Source organism: Loxodonta africana, chromosome 12, assembly GCF_030014295.1.
Source record: "Loxodonta africana isolate mLoxAfr1 chromosome 12, mLoxAfr1.hap2, whole genome shotgun sequence".
Lineage (NCBI taxonomy): Eukaryota > Metazoa > Chordata > Mammalia > Proboscidea > Elephantidae > Loxodonta > Loxodonta africana.
This window is the reverse complement of record NC_087353.1, coordinates 32,828,697-32,855,938: the sequence shown is the minus strand read 5'-3', so window position 1 is coordinate 32,855,938 and position 27,242 is coordinate 32,828,697. Positions and strand designations below refer to the sequence as shown.

The window sequence follows — 27,242 nt, the reverse complement described above, 5'->3', positions numbered from 1 at the left end:
CCTGGTCACCAGCCCACACTAATTCAAGCCAGCCTTGAGTAGGTGGGATCTGAGCATCTACAGGTTTTAAACATCACCTACCTAGATTCTGATGCACTGTGAAGGTTTCAGAACCAGTGACCTTAATATTTGGGTGTTAGTATGCCTGAGTGAGGGGTACATGAAGAGTTTCCAGAATGTCTGTGAGTGTATATTAAGCTTCCTGGTAATCAATCAATAGGTCCTCAATATATGTACTAAGAAAGCCATACCTCTTATCCATCCTAAATATTACGGTGGTACATTTTACCCCAGGCAGTTCAGCCTTTAGGGTATCAGACATAGAGGAAGCTTCTTTTAATGATTAATTTGAGCTTCCTATCTTATTCACATTGCTATTTGGAGTGAAACATGGCATTAGAAGTGGGTTATTTTGGCCTCTTTTGGCGTTTCTGAATTCAGATCAGTGATGGTCTTGAATGGTAGGCGTAATGACAGTTTTTCTTTACCAGTTCACTTTTTCCTTTCCTAAGCTTCTGTCAAAGAATATGTTACAAAGCAAAGAACAATGCTAAGAAGTACTTTGAAAGCTAGAAATATGAAATCACATTTATCACAGCGTACTGTCAAGTGTATTGAGTTTAGATGTGTGATTTGATTGTCTCCATTTCTTATGCATTGAGGAATATATTAAAGAGTAGGGTAGAGCTAACCTAGACAAAACAGCATTTGTAAAAACTTAAATCATGTAAGTGCTGTTGCTTAAAATTGAATGGTGAGAGAATATTTAGATCTACAGACTGGATTTTGCTTTTGTTAAAAACCCAAGGTGTCATGGGTATACCTTCTTCTTTATTGCCTCTTAAAGCCGTGGAAGCTTATAGACCAAACTAAAGTTGGAATTTTTTTTTTTCTTTTACGTGAAGCCTAGTTTATTGAAAAGATGTTTTTCTGTTACATTTCTTCATAAGTTGTGAGACATCATCTGTACCCACCACCATCACCAGTTGCCTTTCTGACTCAGGATGTGTGACAGTAGAACTGTGCTCCATAGGGGTTTTAATGGCTGAATTTTTGGAAGTAGATTGCCAGGCTTCTTTTCCAAGGTGCCTCCGGGTGGACTCAAACCTCCAGTCTTTCTATTAGCAGCCAAGCACATTACCTGTTTGCATCATCCAGGGATTCTAGTCTATATTTAGATGTGTTTATTTTAGGAAAAGTCTAGTATTGCTCTTAAAACACACACACACACACACACACACGTCATCGTAAACATACATATTCCTTAAAGGTACACTATAAAAATCACTTCTTTTTAGTCTTACCTTGGTATGGTATATTAATAATGAATTCATTAATTAAATGTTTGAAATCAACGAAGCCGTTGATTTCAAAGTTAACTTGATTATAATAACTATAAATGTATTTAGTGATTTTTTAAAAACGTGTGCACATTTTAAATACATTCAGAAATATAACAAGTAGGAAATATTCAAGCAGTAAAGAACTATAAAATGTACATATCATATCCAACCACTATTAACAGTTAAGTGGTACTCTTTCCGATTGTTTTCCATGTATACATATATGTATATATGTGCTTGTATCCTGTTTTTACAAAAGTGGAATGATAGAAACATAGGCTGTTTTTCACCTTGGCTTTTCCCTTAATACCCTGGAATGTTTTTTCTATGTATATGCACAAGTAGATCTGTCTCATGTTTTTTAATGGATGCATAGTGGATGATCAGTTTCTCTCCCTCCCTCCTTCCCTCTCTGTTATAAACCAAAGAAACTAAACCCATTGCCATGGAGTTGATTCCAACTATAGGACAGAGTAGAACTGCTCCGTAACGTTTCCAAGGAGCGCCTGGTGGATTTGAACTGCTGACCTTTTGGTTAACCACTACGCCACCAGGGCTTCCCTCTCTGTTGTAGTGCCTTAATATCCTGTTTGATCCTCTTCCCTCATAGCTATTAACATTCATGGAACACTGTGTAACCAGGCAGTTTGTTAAATTGTGATAGATTTTTTTCAGTCCTAACTCTGATTTAGAGGAATTTTTAAGTCTAATGGGTCACATTATGTTATTAATAGATGGGAAATTACCGGTTAAATACCATTGGAATCAAGAGGAAAAATTGCTTGGCGTAGATTCTATGGAGAAAGTTGCATTTGTGCCAAACTTTGAAGGATTTGTAAAACTTAGACACAAAGAGATAAGTGGTGAAAAGCTGTCTAGGGGTTGAAATAGTGTGAGCAAAAAAGGGAAGATTGAGGAGCTTTTAGAGAGTTGTGTAATTAACATGTCAGCCAGTGATTGTTTATTCTTGGAGTCCCTGGGTGATGCATCAGTTTAAACATTCCACTAGTAGTTCAAACCCATCCAGAGACTCTTTGGAAGACAGGCCTGGAGATCTGCTTCCGAAAGGTCACAGCTTTGATAAACCTTATGGAACAGTTCTACTCTATACAGGAGGTCCCCATGAGTTGGAATTGACTCAATGACAACTAACAACAACAATAATATAGACAAGAGTAAGAGGCAGTTGGAGTCTTGACAATATTGAATTGTCTGTCATTTAGTAGCTCTAATAAAAAGAAATTAGCCAAAATTTCCTTTATCGTGAAGTAGGAAAACAATACCAACTTTGCTGGATTGTAGTGAGAATTAGAATGCGCTTCGTATGATCAGTGCAATACAGTTGAGTGTTAAATAAATCGTTACTTCTCTTTGGGGCACGGCTGTCTGATAAAAATTAGTCTGAAGAAGTTGGTACTCATTTGGAAATCAGTTTTTAGGAAAATTTTTCATAGACTATTTTGTCAAAAATAAGATTTTAGGAAGTAAGTTTATCTAACACTTGGACCCTAACTCAGTCAGTTTATAAATGTTTTGTTAAAAATATTGTCACCTGCCTCACAGGGCCTTCTGTTATATTGCTATGAAAACAAATGCTCCTCTTCTGTATACTGCGGCAGGTGTCGTCTTCCTTTTTATATACTTATTCTTTGTATATGCCTGACCAGGAAGAGATGCCAAATATATGGTGATACTCTGATATTCCCCAGTGAGTGTTTTGGCCAGGTTGTTTATATCAACCTTAAGTCATCTAAGTGAAATTTTTTCTTTTTTTAGTGTTTTAATTCATTAATTTTGTTGTGTGTATTTTATTAAACTTTATTACAGAACTTTTCAAACACAGAAGTAGAGAAAATACTGTAATGAACTGCTGAATATGTCACCTGTATTCAGCATTGTGTGAATCTTGTTTATACCCATATTTTACTTTTTAAAGAGTATTTCAAAGGAAATCCCAGAGAACATGTCTTTGCAAAGATGGATTTTCTTACTGATGAGGACTTTATATCTTTTATTGTGCTTTAGGTGAAAGGTTACAGCACAGATTAGTTTCTCATTGAAAAATTTATACACACATTATTTTGTGGTCAAGTTGTGCTGACTTCCTATATTGTGTGTTGTCTTTACCTTCACCAAAGTTACCACTTACCTACTATCTAGTTAGTATTTTTCCCTTCCCACCTCTCACCTCCCTCATAACCATCAAAGATTGTTTCTTTCTGCATGTAAACCTTTTCTTGGGTTTTATAATAGTGGGGTCGTACAGTATTTGCTCTTTTGTGACTGAATTATTTCACTCAATGTAACGCCCTCCAGATTCATCCATGTCGTGAGGTATTTCGCAGATTCATCTTTGTTCTTTATCATTTCGTAGCATTTCATTATGTGTATGTACCATAATTTGTTTATCCATTTATCTTTTGATGGGCATTTAGGTTATTTCCATCTTTCTGCTATTGTGAATAACGCTGCAGTGCACATGTCTGTTCATGTGATGGTTCTTATTTCTCTAGAACGTATTCCAATGAGTGGGATTGCTGGATTGTATGGTATTTCTGTTTCTAGCTTTTTAAGGAGGCGCCATATCCGTTTCCATAGTGGTTGTACCATTTTACATGCCTGCCAGCATTGCATGAGCTCCAGTCTCCCTGCAGCCTCTCCAGCTTTTGTTATTTTCTGCGTTTTGATCAGAGCCAGTAATGTTGGGATGAGATGGTATCTCATTGTAGTCTTAATTTGCATTTATCTAACGGCTAATGAGCTGGCGCATTTCTTCATGTATCTGTTAGCCACTTGAGTATCTGAATGTCTTCTTTGGTGAAGAGTCTGTTCATATCCTTTGCCTGTTTTTCAAATGAACTGTCTTTTTGTTTTTGAGGCGTTAGAATATCTTTTAGATTTTACAGATTAGACCTTTGTTGGATATGTCATGGCCAAATTTTTTTTCCCAGTTTGTAGGTTCTCTTTTTACTCTTTTGGTGAAGTCTTTTGATGAGCATAAGTGTTTGATTTTTTAGAAGATCCCGGTTATCTAGTTTATCTTCTGGAGTTTGTATGTAGTTAGTTATGGTTTATATCCTGGTAATGTCATATATTAGGGCCTCTAGCATTGATCCTGTTTTTTCTTCCATGATCTTTATAGGTTTTTGGTTTTATATTTAGGTCTTTGATCCATTTTGAATTAGTTTTTCTGTATGGCGTGAGATATGGCTCCTGTTTTTTTTTTTACAGATGGACATCCAGTTTTGTCAGTACCGTTTGTTTAAAAGACTGTCCTTTCCCAATTTCGTATACTCTAGACCTCTGTCAAAGATCAGCTGACTGTAGGTGGATGGATTTACTTCTGGGTTCTTGATTCTGTTCCATTCGTTGGCCTAGATGTCTGTCATTGTACTAGTACCAGACTGTATAGTAGGTTCTGAGATCTGGTAGTGTGAGGACCCTTACTCTGCTCATTTTCTTTTCAATAATGCTTTGCTTATTTGGGACATCTTTCCTTTCCATATAAAGTTGGAAATTAGTTTTGCCAGCTTGTTAAAGAATGCTGCTGGGATATGGATCAGGATTGCACTATATCTGTAGATCACTTTGGGTAGAATTGACGTTTTCACAAAGTTGAGTCTTCCTGTTCACGAACATGGTATGGTTTTGCATTTATGTAGGTCTCTTTTGGTTTCTTGGAGTAGCGTTTTGTAGTTTTCTTTGTATAGGTCTTTTACATCCCTGCTTGGATTTATTCCTAAGTATTTTATCTTTTTAGGGGCTATAATAAATTGTATTGTTTTCCTGATTTCCTTTTCAAAGTTCTCTTTTTTGGTGTATGGGAATCCAACTGATTTTTCTGTGTTTCTCTGGTATCCTGCTACTCTGCTGAATGTTCCTATTAGTTCCAATAGTTTTCTTGTGGAACCTTTGGGGTTCTCTGCATACAGTATCACATCATCTGCAAATAGGGATAGTTTTACTTATTCCTTTACAATTTGGATTCCCTTTGTTTCTTTTTTCTTGCCTTATTACTCTAGCTAGGACTTCCAGCACAGTGTTAATTTAGAATGGTGATAAAGGGCATCCTTGTCTTGTTCTCCTTCTCAGGGGGAATGCTTCAGCCTCTCTCCATTGAGAATGATGTTGGCTGTTGGTTTTGTATAGATGCCCTTTATTATCTTGAGGAATTTCCCTTCTATTCCTATTTTACTGAAAGTTTTTAACAGGAACGGGTGTTGGACTTTATCAAATGCCTTTTGTGTCAATTAAGATGATCATGTGATTTTTTTCCTTTCGTTCTATTTATTTGGTAGATTATGTTAATTGATATTCTAAGGTTGAATGATAAGGACTTTTAAAAACTATAATCCTTGCTGTTATTATAACTAACAAAATTATTTAATATCTGATACCCACTCTATGTTTTTATTTCCTTATTGTCTCCAAAAAGTCTCAATAGTTGGTTAGAATCAGGGTTCAAATAAGGTTTACATACTACATTTAACATTTAAGTCTGAGCCTATAATGGTCCTTCCCTCCCCTGTGCCTTAATAAAATTTCTTGTCCTAGATATACTAGAGAAACTAGGTAATTTTTCCTTTAATATATCTCATATTTTTGAATTCAGTGATTAATTTCTTGTGGTATCTGTTGACTTTTCTGTCTTCCATATTTTCAGTAAGCCAGTATTTAGATTAGTGGCTTGACTAGAAAAATTGAAGTTCAGTAGTTTTTTTTTTTAAGGCAAGAATATTTCATAGGTGGTGATGATCTTTGCTGTTGCATTACATCATGAGACATCATGAACAAGCAGACAACTGTCTGTTCCACTGTTAGGATCATTGTTGTTGTTAGGTGCCGTCGAGTCGGTTCTGACTCCAGGCAACCCTATGTACCACAAAATGAAACCCTACCTGGTCCTGTGCCGTCCTTAGAATTGTTGCTATGCTTGAGCCCATTGTTGCAGCCACTGTGTCAGTCCATCTTTTTGAGGGTCTTCCTCTTTTCCGCTGACCCTATGCTTTTCCAAACATGAAGTCCTTCTCAAGGGACTGATCTTCCCTAACAGCATGTACAAAGTATGTAAAGATGCAGTCTCGCCATCCTTGCTTTTAAGGAGCATTCTGGTTGTACTTTTTCCAAGACAGATTTGTTCGTTCTTTTGGCAGTCCATGGTATATTCAGTATTCTTTGCCAACACCACAGTTCAAAGGCATCAGTTCTTCTTTGGTCTTCCTTATTCATTGTTGAGCTTTCATATGCATATCATGTGATTGAAAATACCATGGCTTGGGTCAGGTGCACCTTAGTCTTCAAGGTGACATCTTTGCTTTTCAACACTTTAAAGAGGTCCTTTGCAGCAGATTTGCCCAATGCAGTGCCTCTTTTGAGTTCTTAAATGCTCCTTCCATGGCTGTTGATTGTGGATCCAAGTAAAATGAAATCCTTGACAACTTCAATCTTTTCTCCCTTTATCATGATGTGGCTTATTGGTCCAGTTGTGAGAATTTTTGTTTTCTTTACGTTGAGGTGTAATCCGTAGTGAAGGCTGTAGCCTTTGATCCTCATCAGTAAGTCCTTCAAGTCCTCTTCACTTTCGGCAAGCAAAGTTGTGTCATCTGCATAATGCAGGTTGTTAATGAGTCTTCCACCAATCCTGATGCCCCGTTCTTCATATAGTCCAGCTTCTCAGATTCTTTGCTCAGGATACAGCTTGAATAGGTATGGTGAAAGAATACAACCCTGACGCACACCTTTCCTGACTTTAAACCACTCAGTATCGCTTTGTTCTGTCCGAACAACTTCCTCTTGATCTATGTACAGGTTTCTCATGAACACAATTAAGTGTTCTGGAATTCCCATTCTTCGCAATGTTATCCATAATTTGTTATGATCCACACAGTTGAATGCGTTTACATAGTCAATAAAACACAGGTAAACATCCTTCTGGCGTTCTCTGCTTTCAGCCGGGATCCATCTGACATCAGCAATGATATCTCTTGTTCCACATCCTTTTCTGAATCCAGCCTGAATTTCTGGCAGTTCCTTGTTGATACACTCCTGCAGCAGTTTTTGAATGATCTTCAGCAGAATTTTTGCTTGTGTGTGATATTAATGATATTGTTTGATAATTTCCACATTCAGTTGGATTACCTTTCTTGGGAATAGGCATAAATATGGATCTCTTCCAGTTGGTTGGCCAGGTAGCTAACTGTCTTCCAAATTTCTTAGCATAGACGAGTGAGCACTTACAGCACTGCATCCGTTTGTTGAAACATCTCATTTGATACTGTCAATTCCTGGAGCCTTGTTCTTTGCCAGTGCCTTCAGTGCAGCTTGGATTTCCTCCCTCAGCACAATTGGTTCCTGATCATATGCTGCCTCTTGAAATGGTTGAATGTCGACTAATTCTTTTTGATATAATGACTCTGTGGATTCCTTCCATCATTTGATGCTTCCTGCATAGTTTTATACTTTCCCAATAGAATCCTTCACTATTGCAACTTGAGGCTTGAATTTTTTTTTTTTTTTTTTTTTTTCATTTCGTTCAGCTTGAGAAATGCCGAACAGGTTCTTCCCTTTTGGTTTTCTAACTCCAGCTCTTTGCACATGTCATTATAATACTTTGTCTTCTTGAGCTGCCCCTTGGAATCTTCTTTTCACTTCTTTGACTTCATCATTTCTTCCTTTTGCTTTAGCTGCTCGACATTTGAGAGCAAGTTTCACAGTCTCTTCTTGGTCTTTTCTCTCTTTTGCTGTCTTTTCAGTGACCTCTTGCTTTATTCATCTATGTTGTCCTTGATATCATTCCACAACTCGTCTGGTTTTCAGTCATTTGTGTTCAGTGTGTCAAATCTGTTCTTGAGATTGTCTCTAAATTCAGGTGGAATATATTCAAGGTCGTATTTTGGCTCTCATGGACTTGCTTTGATCTTCTTCAGTTTCAACTTGAACTTATATATGAGTGATTGATGATCTTCCACAGTCGGCCCTTGGCTTTGTTCTGACTGATGATATTGAGCTTTTCCATTGTCTCTTTCAACAGATGTAGTCAATTTGATTTCTGTGTATTCCATCTGGCGAGGTCCATGTGTATAGTTGCTGTTTATGGGGGTGAGAAAAGGTATTTGCAATGAAGACGTCGTTGGTCTTGGAAAATTCTGTCAATCTCCGGCATTGTTCCTATCACCGAGGCCATAGTTTCCAACTACCAATCCTTCTTCTTTGTTTTCAACTTTTGCATTCCAACCACCAGTAATTATCAGTTCATCTTGATTGCGTGTTCGATCAATTTCAGACTGCAGCAGCTGATAAAAATCTTCACTGTCTTCATCTTTGGTCTTACTGGTTGGTGCGTATATTTGAATAATAGTCATATTAACTGGTCTTCCTTGTAGGTGTATGGACATTATCCTATCACTGGCAGTGTTGTACTTCAGGATTGGCCTTGAAATGTACTATTTGATGATGAATGCAACACCATTCCTCTTTAAGCTGTCATTCCTGGCATAGTAGACAATATGATTGTCTGATTCAAAATGGCCAATGCCAGTCCATTTCAGGTCGCTGATGCCTAGGATACCAATGTTTATGTGTTCCATTTCATTTTTGACGATTTCTAGTTTTCCTAGATTCATATCATACATTCCAGGTTCCAATTAATGGATGCTTGCAGCTGTTTCTTCTCATTTTGAGTTTTGCCACATCAGCAGATGAAAGTCCCAAAAGCTTTACTCCATCCACGTCATTAAGGTCGACTCAACTTTGAGGAGGCAGCCCTTCTTCAGTGGTCTTTTGAGTGCCTTCCAACCTGGGGGGCTCATCTTCCAGGACTATATCAGACAATGTTCTGCTGCTCTTCATAAGGTTTTCACTGGCTAATGCTTTTCAGAAGTAGACTGCCGGGTCCTTCTTCCTAGTCTGTCTTAGTCTAGAAGCTCAGCTGAAACCTGTCCTCCGTGGGTGACCCTTCTGCTATCTAAATACCAGTGGCATAGCTCCCAGCATCACAGCAATATGCAAGCCTCCACAGTACGACAATCTGACAGACACCTGGGTGTTAGGATGATTACACATATTAAATCACAGAAAGTAATGTTAATTTAGAAATACCATTTTTGGGGGACTTGTTTCATAGTGTATCTTTGACATCATTAAAACCACTTTTTGGGTTATCAGTTTTCTAAATTATGTCACCTCCATTTGCATTTAATTTATTTGACCTGAGTCTTTTAGGTGATATCTAAAAGCATCAAAAACAAGCATTGATTGAGATTGATTTAGGCTGTAACTTCTCTAAGCAGTACTTTGTTTTTTTTTTGTTTGTTTTTAAAATAAAACAATTGAGAGAAAGCCTTGTAATACCAAAGACTTTGTAATGACTCAAATATATTGCTATTCTCCTTGAGAGGATTTTAGGGGGGAAAAAATCTTGCTTTATATTTGTGACCATGTAAGTACTATATGCTTTCTTTTTCGGTCTTTCCTCTTTGAGAATAAGATCTCTGTGACATTTTTCCTCGAAGAGCTAAAACATTCTTGCACAGAAATATTGGTAAATTTTTATTCAATGTTTAAATATTGGTGCTGGAATAAAATGTTTGATTAGAAGATTTGAGGGACTTTGAAGGCGATTTCTGTTTTTTAGGAGTCTATAAGTTGCTAATGTTAATTTTTATGTTGAATTTCACTCAAAACATAGAACTTGACTTTTCCTTAGTATAATTGAATCAATAATATGGTTCTTTGCCATAATTAAGAGTTTTTGCTTTGCTAGTAAAATGAGCATATATAATTCTCCCGTGAAGTACATGGACAAACAAGTAGAAAATATCAAAAACTGTTAATGTTGGTCATGGGTAAGTGATTTGTTCAACACCCCTGGAAAAACGTATGGTTGAGTTCATGCCTCAGAGAAATAACAGATTACTAGGTATTGATGGTTATTAGTAGCTTTGAATGTCAGATTTTAGAGGCTAAAATAAAGGTTTACGATAAATGCCTAAACTTGGATTTTTGTTTATCTTTGTCATGGAGGTAAGAAAAGACATTGCTAAAGAAATTAGCCATGTTGCAAATTTGAAGATGTGATGTAATATTTTGAAGAGAAGAAGATACTGTTAAGGTTTTTAGCATGTTTGCAATGGATGCCTTCAGTGATGATGTTCATTAAAAACAGTCCAAGGAAGATTACTACCAAGAGTATTTCATAAGCAGCTTAATTTACACTCTGTGCATATTGACTTATATTTATGTGACTCTATTAAGTTTTCAAGTAATTTTGTTGTTTTTGTAATTTATAACGAAAGGTAATAGCAATTTCTAGATAAAGAAGACCAGTTTGGAGAAGTAGTGCCCTTGAGAAGTTGTACTCAATAGTCATAGTACAAAAAGTCTGAGGAAGAGTCTGGTCATCATTGCTCTATAAAAATGAGCATTGTATATTAATGTATATGGAGGTTGTTTATATATGTATAAATTGTCACTATATGCATTAGTTGATTTCATAAAATACAATCTTTTTCATTCAATATATATTGAGCATTTAGATGGCTAAGACACGGTCCCTAGTCCCTTAGTCTCTGATGCTTAACTTTTGGTTTTCTCATACCTTGTAGAGCAGTCAGGAGCGTAAATACACTAGAGCAAAGGCCAGCAAACTCTGGCCTGCAGCCAAATCTGGTCTACCACCTGTTTTTTGCATGGCTCATGTTCTAAGAATGGTTTTTGCATTTTTAAATAGATGGAAAAAAATCAAGACTAACAATATTTTGTGACATATGTGAAAAATATATGTAATTAAAACTTCAGTGTTTGTAAGTGAAGTTTTATTGGGACACAGCTGTACTCATTCATTTAGATATTGTCTGTGGCTGCTTCTGGGCTACAAAGGCAGAGCTGAGTAGTAGTGGGAGACCGTATAGCCCTCAAAGCCTATTTTGCCATCTGGCCCTTTACAGAAAGCTAAGTAAGAATGGATCTACAGATCTAGAAGATGGCTCAAGATTATCCAGAGGTCTTTTAGATCATGACCTCATCTATTTGTATCACAGACAAAAATACCTGGAAGTAAGCAAAAAAAAAAAGGGGGGGGGGCTTCAGTAAAGCTCTAGTGCTTTACTCTTGAGAAAATTTATGTCATTCCTTTGTCCTTTTTTTAAAATAAAAATCTCCCCCTCCAGCTCATAAATTATATAGATATATTGTAGAAGGGTAGTAAAATACAGATAAATAGATGAAAAGAATTGATTGTGATCTCATCACTTAACTACATGGACTTTGGTTTGTTTCCATTCAGTCTTAACAGTACTATGTAACTATTTCTTTAATTACATACTGAAATATTTTTAACAGCTACATGATACTGCATTTTATAGATGAACTATATCACTTAGTTATTGTTGGACAGGTAGTTTATAATTTTAGGATCTGTATGTAACACTACTATGTCTTTGTACATAAAGCTTTCTTACATTTCAAGTGCTGTTCTTAGAATAGACTCTCAGAGTTGGAAAAACTGGTTCAAGACATGATGCCACATTGCCTTCCTAAAGGGTTGTCACTTTTTTGTGTGTTTTGTGTGTGTGTTAGCAATAGCTTCTGTTTACTCTTACAAGTCTACCATACTTGGATGTCTGAGGGTACGGACTGCTGCAAATTAAAAGCAACTAATTAGGAAGTTTAGAAGTGGCATCTTTATGTTCAAGTCAAGTCGAAAGGAGACATAAGAGATTGAAGCATTGGGTGTTCCAAAAGCCTCAAAGTGTCATTTCTTTATAGAATGTAGCCTGATGATGATATTCTTAATGATGATAACTGTGTATGTTGAACACTTATTTATTAGTAGCTCAGAAAATATTTCTCGGTGCGTTACCTCATTTGTTCCTCACAACAGAGAAGTAAACTAAGATTTCTGGGTTGGGGGACTTACAGAAGCCCAAACTCAAATGCTCCACATCTTCTAAGTCTAAATCACATATTACTTATACTCTACTACATTGTCTTACAGATCAAATTGTATCCATTATGCTTTCTTTGTTGTCATTGTTGTTAGGTGCCATCGAGTCGGTTCTGACTCGTAGCAAACCTGTGCACAACAGAACGAAACACTGCCTGGTCCTGTGCCATCCTCACATTTTGCTTTCTTTAGGATAGCAAAATAATAAATCAATTTTAGAACGATTTCCATTCTACATAATAAAAATCTTAAGTGTTGACCCTAATGGAATGGTTCATTTAATAAGGACACTCTATTTCTAGAGGATACAGGTAAATGTTACTTACATAGATGATTAAAACAAGTGACTGTAATTGGTGTTGTCTGTGTACTTTGAGCCCAGGGTTCAGGGCTTGATATCATTTAATATGTTTATAAATTGAATTATAAAGCCAAAATTATATGTATGATGGGTACATTGTCTAGGTGATAGGATTTAAATTTGAGGCAGTCTCAGCAGATTAGAAAGTTGCGCAAACATTTTCCCCAAAATACAAATTTAGTCTCTTGTTGTTAGCTGCTGCCAAGTTGGCTCCCTGATTCATGGTGACCTCGAGCACCGTGGAACAAAACAATGCCCGATACTGCAGTATCCCCATAACTGGTTCTGGATCGAACTGTTGTGATTCTTAAGTGATTCCTGATAACATGTTAGCAGTAGCCTAAAGTTTTCAGAGGATTGGCTATTAGATTTGGAAAACGTTTGATCTAGACACTTTAAGCATTCTTACTTTTATTGGTTACTAATGAGAATTCATTTCTTTCTAGCTTGGAATAATTTGAGGCCATAATTGAATGGGAGATCTCTGATGTATAAGATTTAAGAGAAAGATCACCAATTTAAATCTAAAAAATGAATATAAAAGACATAGAGTCTAGAGCAGTATGGGAAATCCTTTGAAGTACTTGTAAAATACTTGGATGGACCTTGTCCACATTTAAGGAATTTTAAAGAAAATTTAGAAATCAAAGCAGGTTTAAACAGAATATACTAGACATTAGAATGGATTTGTGTCATATTCAGACTGAGAACTTTGATTGGATGACTAAGAAGTATAGGACACATCTGGACTAGGATTCCCTTACTTATCCTGATAGTAGGAGGGGAGAATCCCTCTATCTGCTTTGCTCCCCAAATCTTTTTTTTTTTTTTTAATAGTTATTTTGTAAACTACTTTCTGTTTAGGTATTACATAAGTTATCTATTACTGGATAACAAATTACCCCCAAATTTAGCAGCTTAATAGAATAAACATTATATCACAGTTTATGTGAGTCAGGAATTTGGAAGTGGCTTAGCTGAGTTGTTCTGGCTCAGAGTTTCTTATGTGGTTACAGTCAGGATATTAGCAGAGGCTGCAGACATCTGAAGTCTTGAATGGGGCTGGATGATATGCTTCCAAGATGGCATACTCACATGGCTCTTGGCAGGAGGCCCCAATTCCTCACCATGTGAGAAACTGGCTCTCCATAGGCTGCGTAAGCCTACTCACAACATCCCCTAGAGCAGGTGTTCAAAGAGTGAGTGAGGAGGAGGAAACCATGATTTCCGCTTTACTCCATTTGTTAGAAGCAAGTCACTAAGTCTAGGGAAGGGCAGTTAGACTTTGCCCCTCTTGAAGTCATAACAAAGAATTTTTTAACGTATTTTAAAACCATCACAGGTATTTGAAAATATAACTAAGATATAGTCTGTAGAGGCACTATGAATCAGAATTGACTGGACAGCAATGGGTTTTTGTTTTTGTTTTTTTTTTTAACTTTAGATAGGAGCTCCGGTGGCACAGGGGTTAAGAGATAGGCTGCTAACCGAAAGGTCAGCGGTTCGAATCCACGAGCTGCTCCTTGGAAACCCTATAGGGCAGTTCTACTCTGTCCTGTAGAACCACTATGAATCAGAATCGACTCAATGGCAATGAGTTTGGTTTGGTTTTTAACCTTAGGTAAGTTTAATGCCTAATATAAGTACAGTTGATTCTTACTATTTGTAGCAGTCTTATTCTATAAAGTTACCACAGACACGGACTTTATGAATACCAAGTGATTGCTTCTAGGGGAAATACAGGGTTAGGTTCTTGCAAGCGTCTGGTCACAACATTTCTGTCAGTTGGTAATACATAAGCTTGTTTTATGTGTGCTTCTATTTAAGACAGCTCATTTAATATGCATTTCTTAGAAATATATGCATTGTTTCTTTATAATAAAACACTAGCTGAGAAGTTTTAACATTTTCCTGACCCCAGGGAACGTGACCGTAAGTTTTTTTAGCTTTCAGTCTTACAACAATGCTGTACAGTGTGCTTTTTTAAAATTAGTTGTCATCTCATGAATCTACACATTTAGCTGCTTTTCCATAGCTTCGTCAAGCATGTTACTTTAGTACTTTCTGAAGTGACCTCGCGTACAGGGTGGCGAATTTCCTCTTCCTTTTTCTGGACGTCTGTATTGATTCATTGACATTGACCCTCACAGCCAGCAGCACTATATCTCATGCTCAAACGAAGCTTACCTGAGACGTATTTTCTCCATAAGGCACATCCCAGCCTTCTTGCACTTAGAAACACTAGATAGCACTTCAGCACTATGCTTTGGGGACATTTTAAACAGTGAAGTCACCCAAAAAAAAGCACAAAAAATGCGAAAAATGTGGTACTAAATAGACTACAGAAAGGATACTTGTTTACAGTATAAGAACTGATAAAAAAAAAAAAAGTGTCACCGTGTTTGACTTCAGCTGGAAATGTGCACGTTGAGTGACTCAGAATTTTTTGCTGCTCTGAAAACGTTCGTAAATGATTGCAGAAGTGCTGTATGTATTGATTTGGGGCGACAGATAAACCTTAGCAAGCAGCCAATTCGCAAATCCTGAATCTGTGAATAACGAGGATCGACAGTAACAGATGGCACGTGGACATTTAGTTAGTCACATCACATTTCCCTATTCCTTTGTGTCAGTTTACCAAGTACCATTTTTAAGGAGAAAAATATTAACCTTAAAAGCTGTCATTCTGCCAAATGAGTTGGTATCCGTTTATCTATTAGTACTTAGATAAAATACATGTTAGATGTTTATTTTCTGAGGAGAAGTACATTCTCTTAAGCAAACACAGTACAGTTACCAAATTCAGGAAATGTGACATTGACACTATTTTATTTAATGTACGGCCCTGCATTTCAATTTCACCGTTTCTCAGTGTCGTACAGCAATTTTTTTCTAATCCAACATCAGATCCAGTATCATGCATTGCATTTAATTACCATGTCTCTTTGGTTTCTTTATTTGGAACAGTTTTTATCCTTTCTTTGTCTTTCACAACATTGACATTTTGAAGAGCTATATAAAATAGTTTATAGACTGTCCCCCAATTTGAATTCATCTGACATTTTCTAATGATTTGATTGAGATTATACATTTAGGAATAACAAATTGGTGTTGTGTTCTTTCTAGTGCTTCCCAATAGGGGGCACACAAGGTCAGTTTGTAATGTTTTGTACTCTGTTGGTCCCATTACTGATGATGTTAACTTTCATTACTTGGGTAAGGTGGTGTCCCTTGGTTTCATCTCTAGAAAGTTACTTTTTTCAAATTTGTATTTAATACATTGTTGATAAGGAAATAACAATCAGACTGTTTAAATATCCTTGTTCCTCATCAAACTTCCATCCACCAGCTTTAGTATCCATTGATTCCTGCCTGAATCAGTTAAGATCAAATTTAATTTCAGAAATATTTCAACTGGAAAGGAGTTCAGTTAGGAATCTTTATGTACTTAAATGTAAAATTACAAAATGTTGAAACCAACCTAAATGTCCAGTAACAGGTAAATGGTTAAATCATGTATGAAGAGACATAATGGGTTATCATGTAAACATTAAAGTCAAATTTCGAAGAATACACATAACATCTAACTCTATGATCACAATTTATATTCTAATGTGCTGAGAAAAAACCTGAAGAAAACATCAAAATGATCGTAGTAGCAGGCTTTGAGAGTAATTTTTTTCCTTTCTATAGGAAACATTCAAATTTTCAGCAAAAAGCATATACCAGTCTTATAAGCTAAAAAAAAATTCTACATTTAAAAACAAAAATACGTTTTTTTAAATTCCTATTTTACAGATAAATTTAACGACTGTGGTACCTTTAGCGTTTTATAGTTTAGCTGGCGCTTTTACATTTATCTTGTCATTTGTAGCAATTGAAACCTTAGCACACCATTTATTTCAGATCAAGTCAAGGTAATTGTATACTACTTTAACATGATATTAATTCAGTTATTTTTTTCTTATTTTTTTATTGTACTTCGGATGAAGGTTTACAGAACAAACTAGTTTCTCATTAAATAGTTAGTACACACATTGTTCTATGACATTGGTTAACAACCCCACGACATGTCAACACTCTCTTCTCAACCCTGGGTTCCCTATTACCAGCTAGAATTAACTATTTTTAAGTAAAAAATTTAGCGGCATTTATTAAGTTCAAAGTGTTGTGCAGCTACCACCTCTTTATAGCTCTAAAACCCCAAAAGAAGTGCTGTATCCATTAAGCAGCTGTTCCCCATCCTCCCCCCTCTTTACATCTGGCAACTACCAATCTGCATTCTGTCTAAGGTTTTACCTGCTCTGGATATTTTATATAAATGGCATCGTACAGTATGTGACCTGTGATTGGCTTCTTTTACTTCGCATAGTGTTTTCAAGGTTCATTCATGTTGTAATTAGTATCAGTACTTCATTCCCTTTTATGGCTGGATAATGTTCCATCGTATGTGTATACTACAGTTTGTTTATCCATTTATTGATGGACATTTGGGCTGTTTTTCTACTTTTTTTTTTTTTTTGGCTATTGAGAGTAAGTGCTGCTGTGAACATGGAAGCCCATGTATTTGAATACCTTTTTTCCTTTGTTTGGGGTGTGTACTTAGAAGCAGAGTTCCTGGGTCATATGGTAATGCTATGTTTAACTTTTTGAGCAACTGCCAGTTTCCACTGAATCATTTTACTTTCCTACCAGCAGTGTGTGAGTTCAATTTTCTCCAAATCCTGGACTAGTTTTCCATTTTTTTTTTTTTTTTTAATAACCATTTTACCCATACCCATTGCTATCCAGTCCATTCCGACTCATAGCGACTCTATAGGACAGAGTAGAACTGCCCCATAGGGTTTCCAAGAAGCTGGTGGTGGTGTGAAGTGGTACCTCCTTGCGGTTTTAATTTGCATTTCCCTAATGACTAATAATGTTGAGCATCTTTTCATGTGATTGTTGGCCGTTTGTGTATCATTGGAGAATGAATCAGTTACTATGATGGTTGCAAAATGGTGATTTTTCTAAAACTGTAATTTCTTCAACAGTAATTAGTTGGTGTTGAAACCACTGTAAAAGTGTTCCTTTCTCTCCTAACTTATTTTTGGTATACATTTTTTAGTATACGAAAGATTATAATCCATTACTTCATTGCTTGTTTTGATATTAAAATTTTTCCTAATTTGACTAGTAGAAGCCCCTTAAAGCTGACTCTTGTGTCCTTTTGAAATGTTCCCATCTTTTTTTTTTTTTTTAATGGTTCTTTCATCCTTGACCTGATGTACATTTCCAGGTACTTGTTATTTCTCCATGTAGGTGTCCCACTTGTATGACAAAAAGATTAACGTAACCACCTATGTTGCTAAGTGCTTAATATGTGCTGGGCATTGTGCTGAATGTATTAAATGTGTGATCTTTTTCCTTAATAGAATTTTCTGAGGTATCATATTTTCCTCACTTTACAAAGGAGAAAATTGAGGCCTCCGGAAGTTAATTACTTGCTGAAGATCCCAGTACTAGGAAGTGATGGAACTTAGGCTTAATCCTATGTCTGTCTGATTCTCAAGCTGGTGCACTTAACCACTATTCAGTGCTTTCTGAAGCTGAACTAATGATCTCTTAATTATATTTATTCCTCCTGTCACTCTCTTAATGGTATTACTGTCTACCTACTTACCCAAGTTAGAAATCTGAAATTCACCTTCTTTCATTCCTCCTTCCCCATAACAGTTAACTTTTGAATTTGACTCCTATTTATGAAATGCCTTTTGAATCCATCATCTATTTTAAATAAATGCCTCTTCCACAGTGCTGTTGTTTCTCACATCTAATACAGCTGTAACCTGTAGCTTAGTCTCTTGGTTTAAATCTTGTCAAAAATATGTAAAATGAATATAACATTTGTGATTTAGAAAGATCTTACTATATTGCTCAGAAACTGCCTCCCTTCAAGCTGAAGTATACACCTGACCCATCTATGAGACTTTAAATAGCCTATGGACTTACGGTTGTATTATTATTAGGTCCAGTTTGATCTTCATTGGCTAAATTTATTGGAGGAAAAAGGGAATTGATATCAAGAGTTAAGTAATTAGATTAGTTAGGGAGTAGAATGGGAATTACATAGGAAATACATTATTGTGAATTTGTCTTTCTCTTAATTCAGTCATTTTTTGCTTCATGTATTTTGAAACTTTTACTAGACACAAACATTTATTATGCCTTCCTGATTAATCAACACTTTTATCGTTATAATATATCCCTTTTTATCTCTGAGAATACTTTTTGTTTTGAGGTCTACATTATCTGATACTAATATAGCCACTCTAGACTTCTGTGTCTTTTCCACACATCTTTTTACTTTGAACCCATCTATGCTTTTATGTTTAACGTTCATCTCTTGTAGATAGCATATACAGTAGTTGGGTCTTAGTCATTCTAACAGTCTCTGCCTTTATTAACATTAAATGTAATTAGTGAGGGCTGTGGTGGTTCAGTGGAAGAATTCTTACCTTCCATGTGCGAGACCCGGAATTCAGTTCCTGGCCACTGCACCTCATAAGCAACCATTTGTCTGTCAGTGGAGGCTTACGTGTTGCTATGATGCTGAACAGGTTTCAGTGGCGCTTCCAGACTAAGACAGACTAGGAGGAGAAGCCTGGAGATGTACTTCCAAAAGCATCAGCCAATGAAAATCCTGTGGATCACAATGGTCCGACCCCATTGTGCATTGGGTTGCCATGAGCTGGGCGGTGACTTGATGGCAGCCGACAACAGCGGCCTGTTCCTCTTCCTGGGTTAACCTGGTAGTGCTTGTTTCCCAGCCAGCCCTCATTTATTTGCACAGTACAAATATCTCAGTTACTTAGGAGACTTTAGAGGTTTAGGACTATTTTCTCAGGGAACAAGGACAAAAAGCAGATTACGGTGAACTTTAAGTGAGTTCGTGGTTAACAAGTGTCACCAAGGGGGTGATTTTATGATCACTGTGTCTCCAATATGTCTTTGTTCCTTTTTACCTGTTCTTGGGTACATTCCAAATTGGTTAGTGACCTTTGTGAATTTCCTGTATACTTAGAGGAATCTGTCAGCCTGGGTCTCAGTTTCTCTCTCTTTTTTTTTTTTTTTAAAAATACATTCATCTATTGAAGGACATTTAGCTTGTGGAATAAAGCTACTATAAATATTTATATAGGTTTTGTGTGAACATTTTCATTTCACTTGGGTAGAATACTTAGGAGTGGAATTGGTGGGTTATATGGTGTGTTTGGAAACTCTGGTGGCGTAGTGGTTAAGAGCTACAGCTGCTAACCAAAAGGTGGAAAGTTCAAATCCACCACATGCTCCTTGGAACCCTGTGGGGCAGTTCTGCTCTGTCCTTGAGGATCTCTATGAGTCAGAATCAACTTGATGGCAACGGGTTTGGTTTTTTTTATGGTGTGTTTAACTTTTTAAGAAACTGTCAAACTGTTTTCCAAAGTGTCCGTCATTTTACATTCCCACCAGTGATTAGAGTTGCTGTTACTCTACGTTCGCATTCTTTCCAGGTTTTTTATTTTTTATTTTTTTCCTGCTCTTGAATTTTAGCTATTCCTTTTTTTTTTAATGTGACAATTTTTTTTCTTGTGCTTTAGGTGAAAGTTTACAGAGCAAATTAATTTTTCATTGAAAAATTTATACATGAACTGTTTGATGGCATTGGTTGCAATTCCACAGTATGTCAGCACCCTCTCCCTTTCCTTCATATCCCGAGTTCCCCCAGTTCCATTCGTCCAGTTTTCCTGTCCCTTCCCACCTTCTCATTTTTATTTTTAGGCAGGTGTTGCCCATTTGATGTCATATACTTGATTGATCTAAGAAGCATATTCCTCACATGTGGTATTGTTTGTTTTATAGGCCTGCCTAGTATTAGTATTTGGTTGGAAACCCTAGTGGCGTAGTGGTTAAGTGCTACATCTGGTAACCAAAAGGTCAGCACTTCGGATCCACCAGGCGCTCCTTGGAAACTCTATGGGGCAGTTCTACTCTGTCCTTTAAGGTCACTATGAGTCAGAATTGACTCGACGGCAGTGGGTGGGTTAATATTCGGTTGAAAGGTGAACTTCAGGAGTGGCTTCAGTTCTGAGTTAGAAGGGTGCCCAAGGCCCATAGTCTCAGGGGTTCCTCCTGTCAAACCAATAAGTCTGGTCTTTTTTGTGAATTTGATCATTTGTTCTACATTTTTCTCCCACTCTGTCTGGGACCCCTGTTGTAATCCCAGTCAGAGCGGTTAGTAGTGGTAGCCAGGCACCATCTAGTTCTTCTGGACTTGGGGTCGTGTAGGCTGTGATTCATATGGTCAGTTAGTCTTTTGGACTCGCTCCCCTGAGTCTTTACTTTCTTCTACTTCCCTTTGCTCCGGACCAGAAGATACTGATAGTTTTATCTTATATGGCTAATTTTAGCTATCCTAATAGATGTCTTTGTTGTTGTTACTTGCTGTTGAGTCACTTCTGATTCATGGCAACCCCATATATGCAGAGTGGAGCTGCTCCATAGGGTTTTCAAGGCTGTAACCTTTCAGAAGCGGATCACCAGACCTGTCTTCCGAGATGCCTCTGGAGAGGTTTGAACCGCCAGCCTTGCGACTAGTAGTGGCATACTTAACCAGTTTGCTCCACTCAGAGGCTTCTAATAGATGTGTAGATGCATCTCATTATAGTCTTTAATTTGCATTTCCCTAAAGAGCAATGATGTTGAGCATCTTTCCATATGCTTATTTGCTTTCTTTATATCTCCTTCCATGTAGTATTTGTTCAGATATTTTACTTATTTTTTTATTGGGCTTGTTCTCATTGTCAGTTTTTTAAAAAGAGTTCTCTGTATATTCTGTATACAAGTCCGTTATCAGCTATGTTATTTGCAAACTTTTTTCCTAGCGTATGGCTTGTTTTTTTCATTCTCTTAACAGTGTCTTGTAGTTCAAAGTTTTTAATTTTAATAAAGATCAAATTATCAATTTTTTCCTATATGTATTGTGCTTTTTGATGTTGATCCAAAAATTCGTTGCCAAACATGAGGTCACACATTCTTCTTCTGTATTTTTCTAGATATTTTATAATTTTAAGTTTTACCTTTATGTGTATGATCTATTTTGAGTTGATTTTTAAGATGTGAGGTGTGTGTTAAAGTTCTTTTTTTTTTTTGCATATGGACATCTGATTTTTCCAGCACCATCTGATGAAAAGATCGGAGAGCTTTTAGTAGCTCCCTTTGACTGTCCATGTGCCAAGAACTGTTCTAAGTGTTTTATGTCGTCTAATTCAGTTCTTACAGCAAGTCCATGTGACAGGCACTACAGTTATCCTCAGATGAGGAAATTGAGAAGAGAAGGCTGAGGTTCATTGTCCAGAGTTACAGGCTAGTAGGTGCCAGCACTATGATTTGAGTCTGATGGTTCTCCACGTAAGCCCCGTTAAGGGATTTGGAGTCACATGATCAAATTATATGATTCAGAAAGATGATCCATTGCATTTTAGAGATTAGTTTGCAGGATGGGAAAACAGGAAAAGATTATTTTGGATGGTAGTGGTCTGAACAATGAGGTAGTTGGAATTGAATGAAATGGATGGATTTAAATGAGGCAGGAAGTCACCTTGACAGGACTTGGTAAGTGATTGGATATTGGGTATAAGAAAGGAAAGAATTAAAGTTAGAAGTGGGAAGAAAGTAAGCTGGATGTTCCTGTGGTACATGGGGTGGGAGGAGAGGGAAGGAGATAATTGGGAATTTTGAGGAAGAAGATATAGTTTGTAAATACGAATGTGTGCGGTCCTAAGCAGATCTGTGGCACTTAAAGCAATGAGTGGATGAGATTGCTCAGGATAAAAGGCAGAGATAGAGAGGACAGTGTCTTGGACAGAATTAAGGGGTGGGAGAGAAAATAGGAGTCTGTGAAGAAGCTCCTGGAAACATGAAGTGATAAGAGGAATTTTCATAAGAAACAAAGTAGTAACAGTGAAAAGTATTTCAGGAAGGGAGGGGTGCTTCATAATGTCAAATGCTGTGGTGTTTTGGAGAAAATTGACTAGGGAAAATAACAGGATTACAACTAAGGTCCAGTTGCATTTGAAGGCTATGAATTTGTAGTGACTTTAATCTCGAAATGTTTTCTCCGGCAGTGCTAGTGCGGGGGGCAAAGAGCCATTGGCTCAAAACATTTTGTCACGTAAGAGATAAAAAACAATATAAACTATTCGTTAAGAATAGCAAGATAGAAAAACATGCTTTTACTTTAGTTTCAGAAGAAAGAAAAGGAATTGTTCTTCAAGAAATTTAATACTCTCATAGCAGATTATGTGTTGCATTGAAGTAGAACTGGGTAACTTCTATTGAGTATATTTTACTACTTAAATATTTGCAGTGAAATTTGTTTTTATTTATCATTGGTGTAAGAGCTGCAAATATTGAAAGGCCGGGAAATTTTGAAAATATTAACTGTGAAAAGTATTAAATGATGCAAAATAATTTTTTTGGTGGGGGGGGCTTTAAGAAACAAATTTATTTTCTCACAGCTTAGGAGGCTAGAAATCCAAACCCAGGATGTGGCTCTAGGGCAAAGCTTTCGCTCTCTTTTGGCTCTGGGCGGGGGTCCTTGTCTCTTTTCAGATTGTGTTTCTTGGTTCCTTGGAGATCTCATGTGGTGTGGCGTCTGTCTTCCCCCATGCCTGCTTCTTTACTGTGTACTTAATCTGTTCTTTTATATTTCAAACCAGATTGAGTTAAGGCACACCCCACACTAATACTGCTACATTAATATAACATTCAGCAAGGGAGACCCATTCCCAGATAGGTTTATAACCAAAGGTATAAACCAGAGTAGAACTGCCCCATAGGGTTTCCAAGGAGAGGCTGGTGGATTCTAATGGCTGGCCTTTTGGTTAGCAGCCAAGCTGTTAACCACTGCACCACCAGGGCTCCAACCATAGGTCTAACAACCAGAAAATCTGTTGCTGTTTAGCTGATTCCAACTCACAGCGGCCATACAGGACTGAGTAGAACTGTCTCATAGGGTTTCCAGGGAGCAGTTGGTGGATTCAAACTGCCAACCTTTTAGTTAGCAGCCTGAGCTCTTAACCACTGCACCACCAGGGCTCCAACCACAGGTATTAAAAAAAACCCCATTGCCATCTAGTGAATTCTGACTCATAGCAACCCTGTAGAAAAGAGTAGAACTGCTCCATATGGTTTCCAAGGAGCAGCTGGTGAATTCGAACTTTTGGTTAGCAGCCATAACACTAACCACTACACCACCAGGGCTCCTCCACAGGTATAAAAACCAAACCCATTGCTGTCAAGTTGTTTCACAGGTATAAACCAAAAACCAAACCCAGTGCCATCGAGTCGATTCACAGGTATAGGGGTTAGGATTTACAGCACACGCTTTTTGATGACACAATTTAATCCATTACAGAGTGAGGCACAGATGCACACAAAGTGACTAAGCTTAGCCTTGTTGGCCATTTCACTACATCCCCAGCATGCCACAGGTCAGTGCCAATGACCATGTTGTGAAGAGGCAGGTGGTGATTATCTGAGGCCCAGGTCAGGGGGCAAGGTAGGGAAATACTGGGACTAGGGTGTCGGGGAGGCAGCTCAGTCCCTCTGCCTCTGTAGACCCAGGTCTGCCTTGTTGACCCACCTCCTCTCCCACACCCCTCCACTTCACCGCTCAGAACCAGAGGCTCCATCCGCCTTGGTTTGTCCGGAAATCTTGTCACCCATGTTCCCACATCCTTCCAGTTTCTTCTAACCCAGTTTGTTATAGTAGAGAGCACTTAACTCCTGCCTCGAGATCACCCGTGAACACTTACCTCCCTTTCATGTTATGTTTGTGTTGTACTGTGATGCAAAATAATAATTTCTGAAAAAGAAAATGATAACTATTTTGATACCTGAGTTCCCTTCTACTCTTTATCCATCTAGTCCATTGCTCAGGAATTTAGTAGGAGTTTCTGTTGGCATACAGAATAAACCAGCAAGGACACTCAACTCCAGCTTTTCCCACAAATTTTACTGTATCTTGTTATCATGTGCTCTATCTTTGCACATATTTGAGAAAACCTGTCTTCATAGATAAATCACTTCTTGCCCATCTCTGGTCATCCCAATATCAATAATAGCAGTGATATATAATAAAAATAGTTGATGCAGCCTGTTGTTTAAGGTATCTTTTTATTAATTTTTGTTTTTGTTATTCAGCAGGTTTGATCTGTGGATGAAATGAATCATGATTTTCAAGCTCTTGCATTAGAATCTCGGGGAATGGGAGAGGTAAATATTTATGAATACTAAGAATTTATACCTTACTTTTGTTTATTTGAACCATTGAGTTTTTTTTTTTTAAATCAATCTTGAAAATGATGGTTACATGTCCTAAATGATGTTGGGTTTAATCTTAGGTCGTGGAATTCTGTAGTTATAGTGATTTTAAGATTTTAAGGAGTTTTGTTGTTGTTGTTATTTGTTTTTCATTATTAGCAGTTAAGTAATTTTTAGCGTGGTTATCTAGGTTATCTGATTGAATTGTTTAGAGAATGTCTTGTGTTTTGGTAATGAACCATAATTAACTTTGCTCGGAAGAAAACTCTTTACCCTTGTCCTGTATTTTTTATGTGTGCTACCTTTGCTTTAGCGACACTTATCTGTTCACTATTCTCCCTTGTAAAATCTGTGTTGTTCACCCATAGCTTTTTGCTTAATAAACTCTTAATCCTCTGTGAGACTACTGAAAAGACTCTTATCTGTCGTCCTATTGCTATCTGCAGTAAAATTAATTACTTCCTCATCTGACTTTTCATAGTTTTTTGTACATACTTTTATTATATTACTGGTCATAGTTTATTTGTTCTGTGTTTCTCTCTCTCCCTTATAGGTTGTTAGCTTTGAATGCCTAGCACATAGTAGGTACTCTAAATTTTTTAATGGATTTTATCAATCTTGTTAATATATAATTTTCTTTGCACGCACCATTTAATCTCACCATTACATATTTTAAGATATCAAAAATACTTAGCTTTTCCATATACCTAATGAATATTTAGAAAACTTGGGTTACGAAAGCCCCTGTGGTCACATCTTTGTCAAGTTCTGTAATACCTAACTTAGTATGGACCTTGATCCTAGAAAATAACTGAACAGATCTACAACATGTAATTAACTGCTTGCTTCTGGAGATTATTTTACTTTGGTAGATTAGACCTTCATGAGACTCACTCCATCCAATGCTGTGCTCTTCAGATGCAGAAAAAGAGTCCAGTCACTCCTCTGGGCCACAAGAGGGCACCCTGCAGCTAGCTAACCCTCCCCTTCTCCAGAACAGCGTTTTCCAAAGAGTTTGTCATTTTCAGAGGACTGATTTAAGGGTGAGTTAAGGTGCTTAAGTATTGCCAAAATAAACTTGTTAGTCCAGTGCATAAGGTAAAATTCTGGGCCCTAAGAGAAATTCGAGAGAGGGAATAGTTTTTTTATTCAAACAAACAAAAAACTTATAGCTTCACTGCAGTGGAGTGGCTACTTACGCATTATTTACATTATGTGGGAATGAAACAGGCAGTTGAAAAGGGCCTTCATTCTTTTCCTGTCACTTGCTTGTTTTCTTTGATCTTTAGAAAGCGGAATAACATCTTAAAAGCAGGTTTGAACAGTGTTTCAGCCTTTCGATCTGTGACAAATGTAAATTTGCTGATTCTTTTAAGAGCAAAGAGAGTCACACCCTATTTAATTCTAGTTAGACCCCCTACACTTTATTTCCCACATCTACATTGTATATATATTTACAAGTTGATTCTTTTTTCCTTCCTTTCTAAATAGCATTTGACAGCCCCAAATGCTTTGCAGTTCAAAAATGTCATGATCAGTGGTTAAAGGGATTAGTTGTTCGAGGGTAGAAGAAAGAGGGGTATGTGAGGTTTTTTGAAAAGAAGAGCTGGGTCGAATAGTAGGTTAAAATAAATAAGCTTAAATCCAGGCCTTATGGAAATGTCCAACATGCAGAGTAAAATTGTTCAAGGTTTAGAATGGGTGCTACTTGACGGATAGCAGCAGGTTATAGTGCATCTGTGACCTTCATCTAGTAAACATGTACTTTAAAATAAACTGTTATTCACTAAGGTATTTTTGCTGTTACCTCTAAGAGATAGCTAAGAAACCTCAGATATCTGACTCTGGGTTCTCTCTCCCACAAGCCTTTCTATCTTTCCTCATCTCACAGGCAGCAGGGAACCTTCTGGGATTTCCTTCTTTGCCTGTCTCTCTCTCACCAGTCTTCTCCTCCTTTCCTGACAGGTGAGGTTTTTTTTGTTTTGTTTTATCCCAGAATTTATTCATTGGAATAAATTAAGAGCAGCCTCGAGTTTCTGGCTCTTAAGTTTTCTAAAACTGCTTGTATGTTTTTTTAATGCAAAATCCTTTTTAATGGATTGCCCTAGCCTTGACTTTTTCTTTAAAAAATAAAAGTTTTTGCTTATTATGTCTTAAGTTGTTGTAGCTCTCTGGTGTATAAAGCACTGCATTTACATATAGGACTAATTTCAGACGTGCCACTTTTTGTAACTTATGATGACTTTACTGA

At 37.0% G+C, this 27,242-nt stretch overlaps 1 protein-coding gene across 16 annotated transcripts in view; it reads left to right on the top strand.

The window, feature by feature from the left end:
* PUM2 (pumilio RNA binding family member 2) overlaps positions 1–27,242 on the top strand; it is a 103,370-nt gene that overhangs the window by 12,728 nt on the left and 63,400 nt on the right. For 10 of the 16 annotated variants that reach the window (XM_023550450.2, XM_023550449.2, XM_023550451.2 and 7 more), the window contains one exon: positions 24,875–24,943. In XM_023550450.2, the coding sequence (XP_023406218.2) occupies positions 24,893–24,943 (51 nt within the window). In that variant the 5' untranslated portion in view covers positions 24,875–24,892. Of the gene's footprint in view, positions 1–24,871; positions 24,944–25,909; positions 26,035–27,242 lie in introns of those variants that run through there. The other 6 variants (XM_023550455.2, XM_023550456.2, XM_064295069.1 and 3 more) reach the window with 4 other exon arrangements.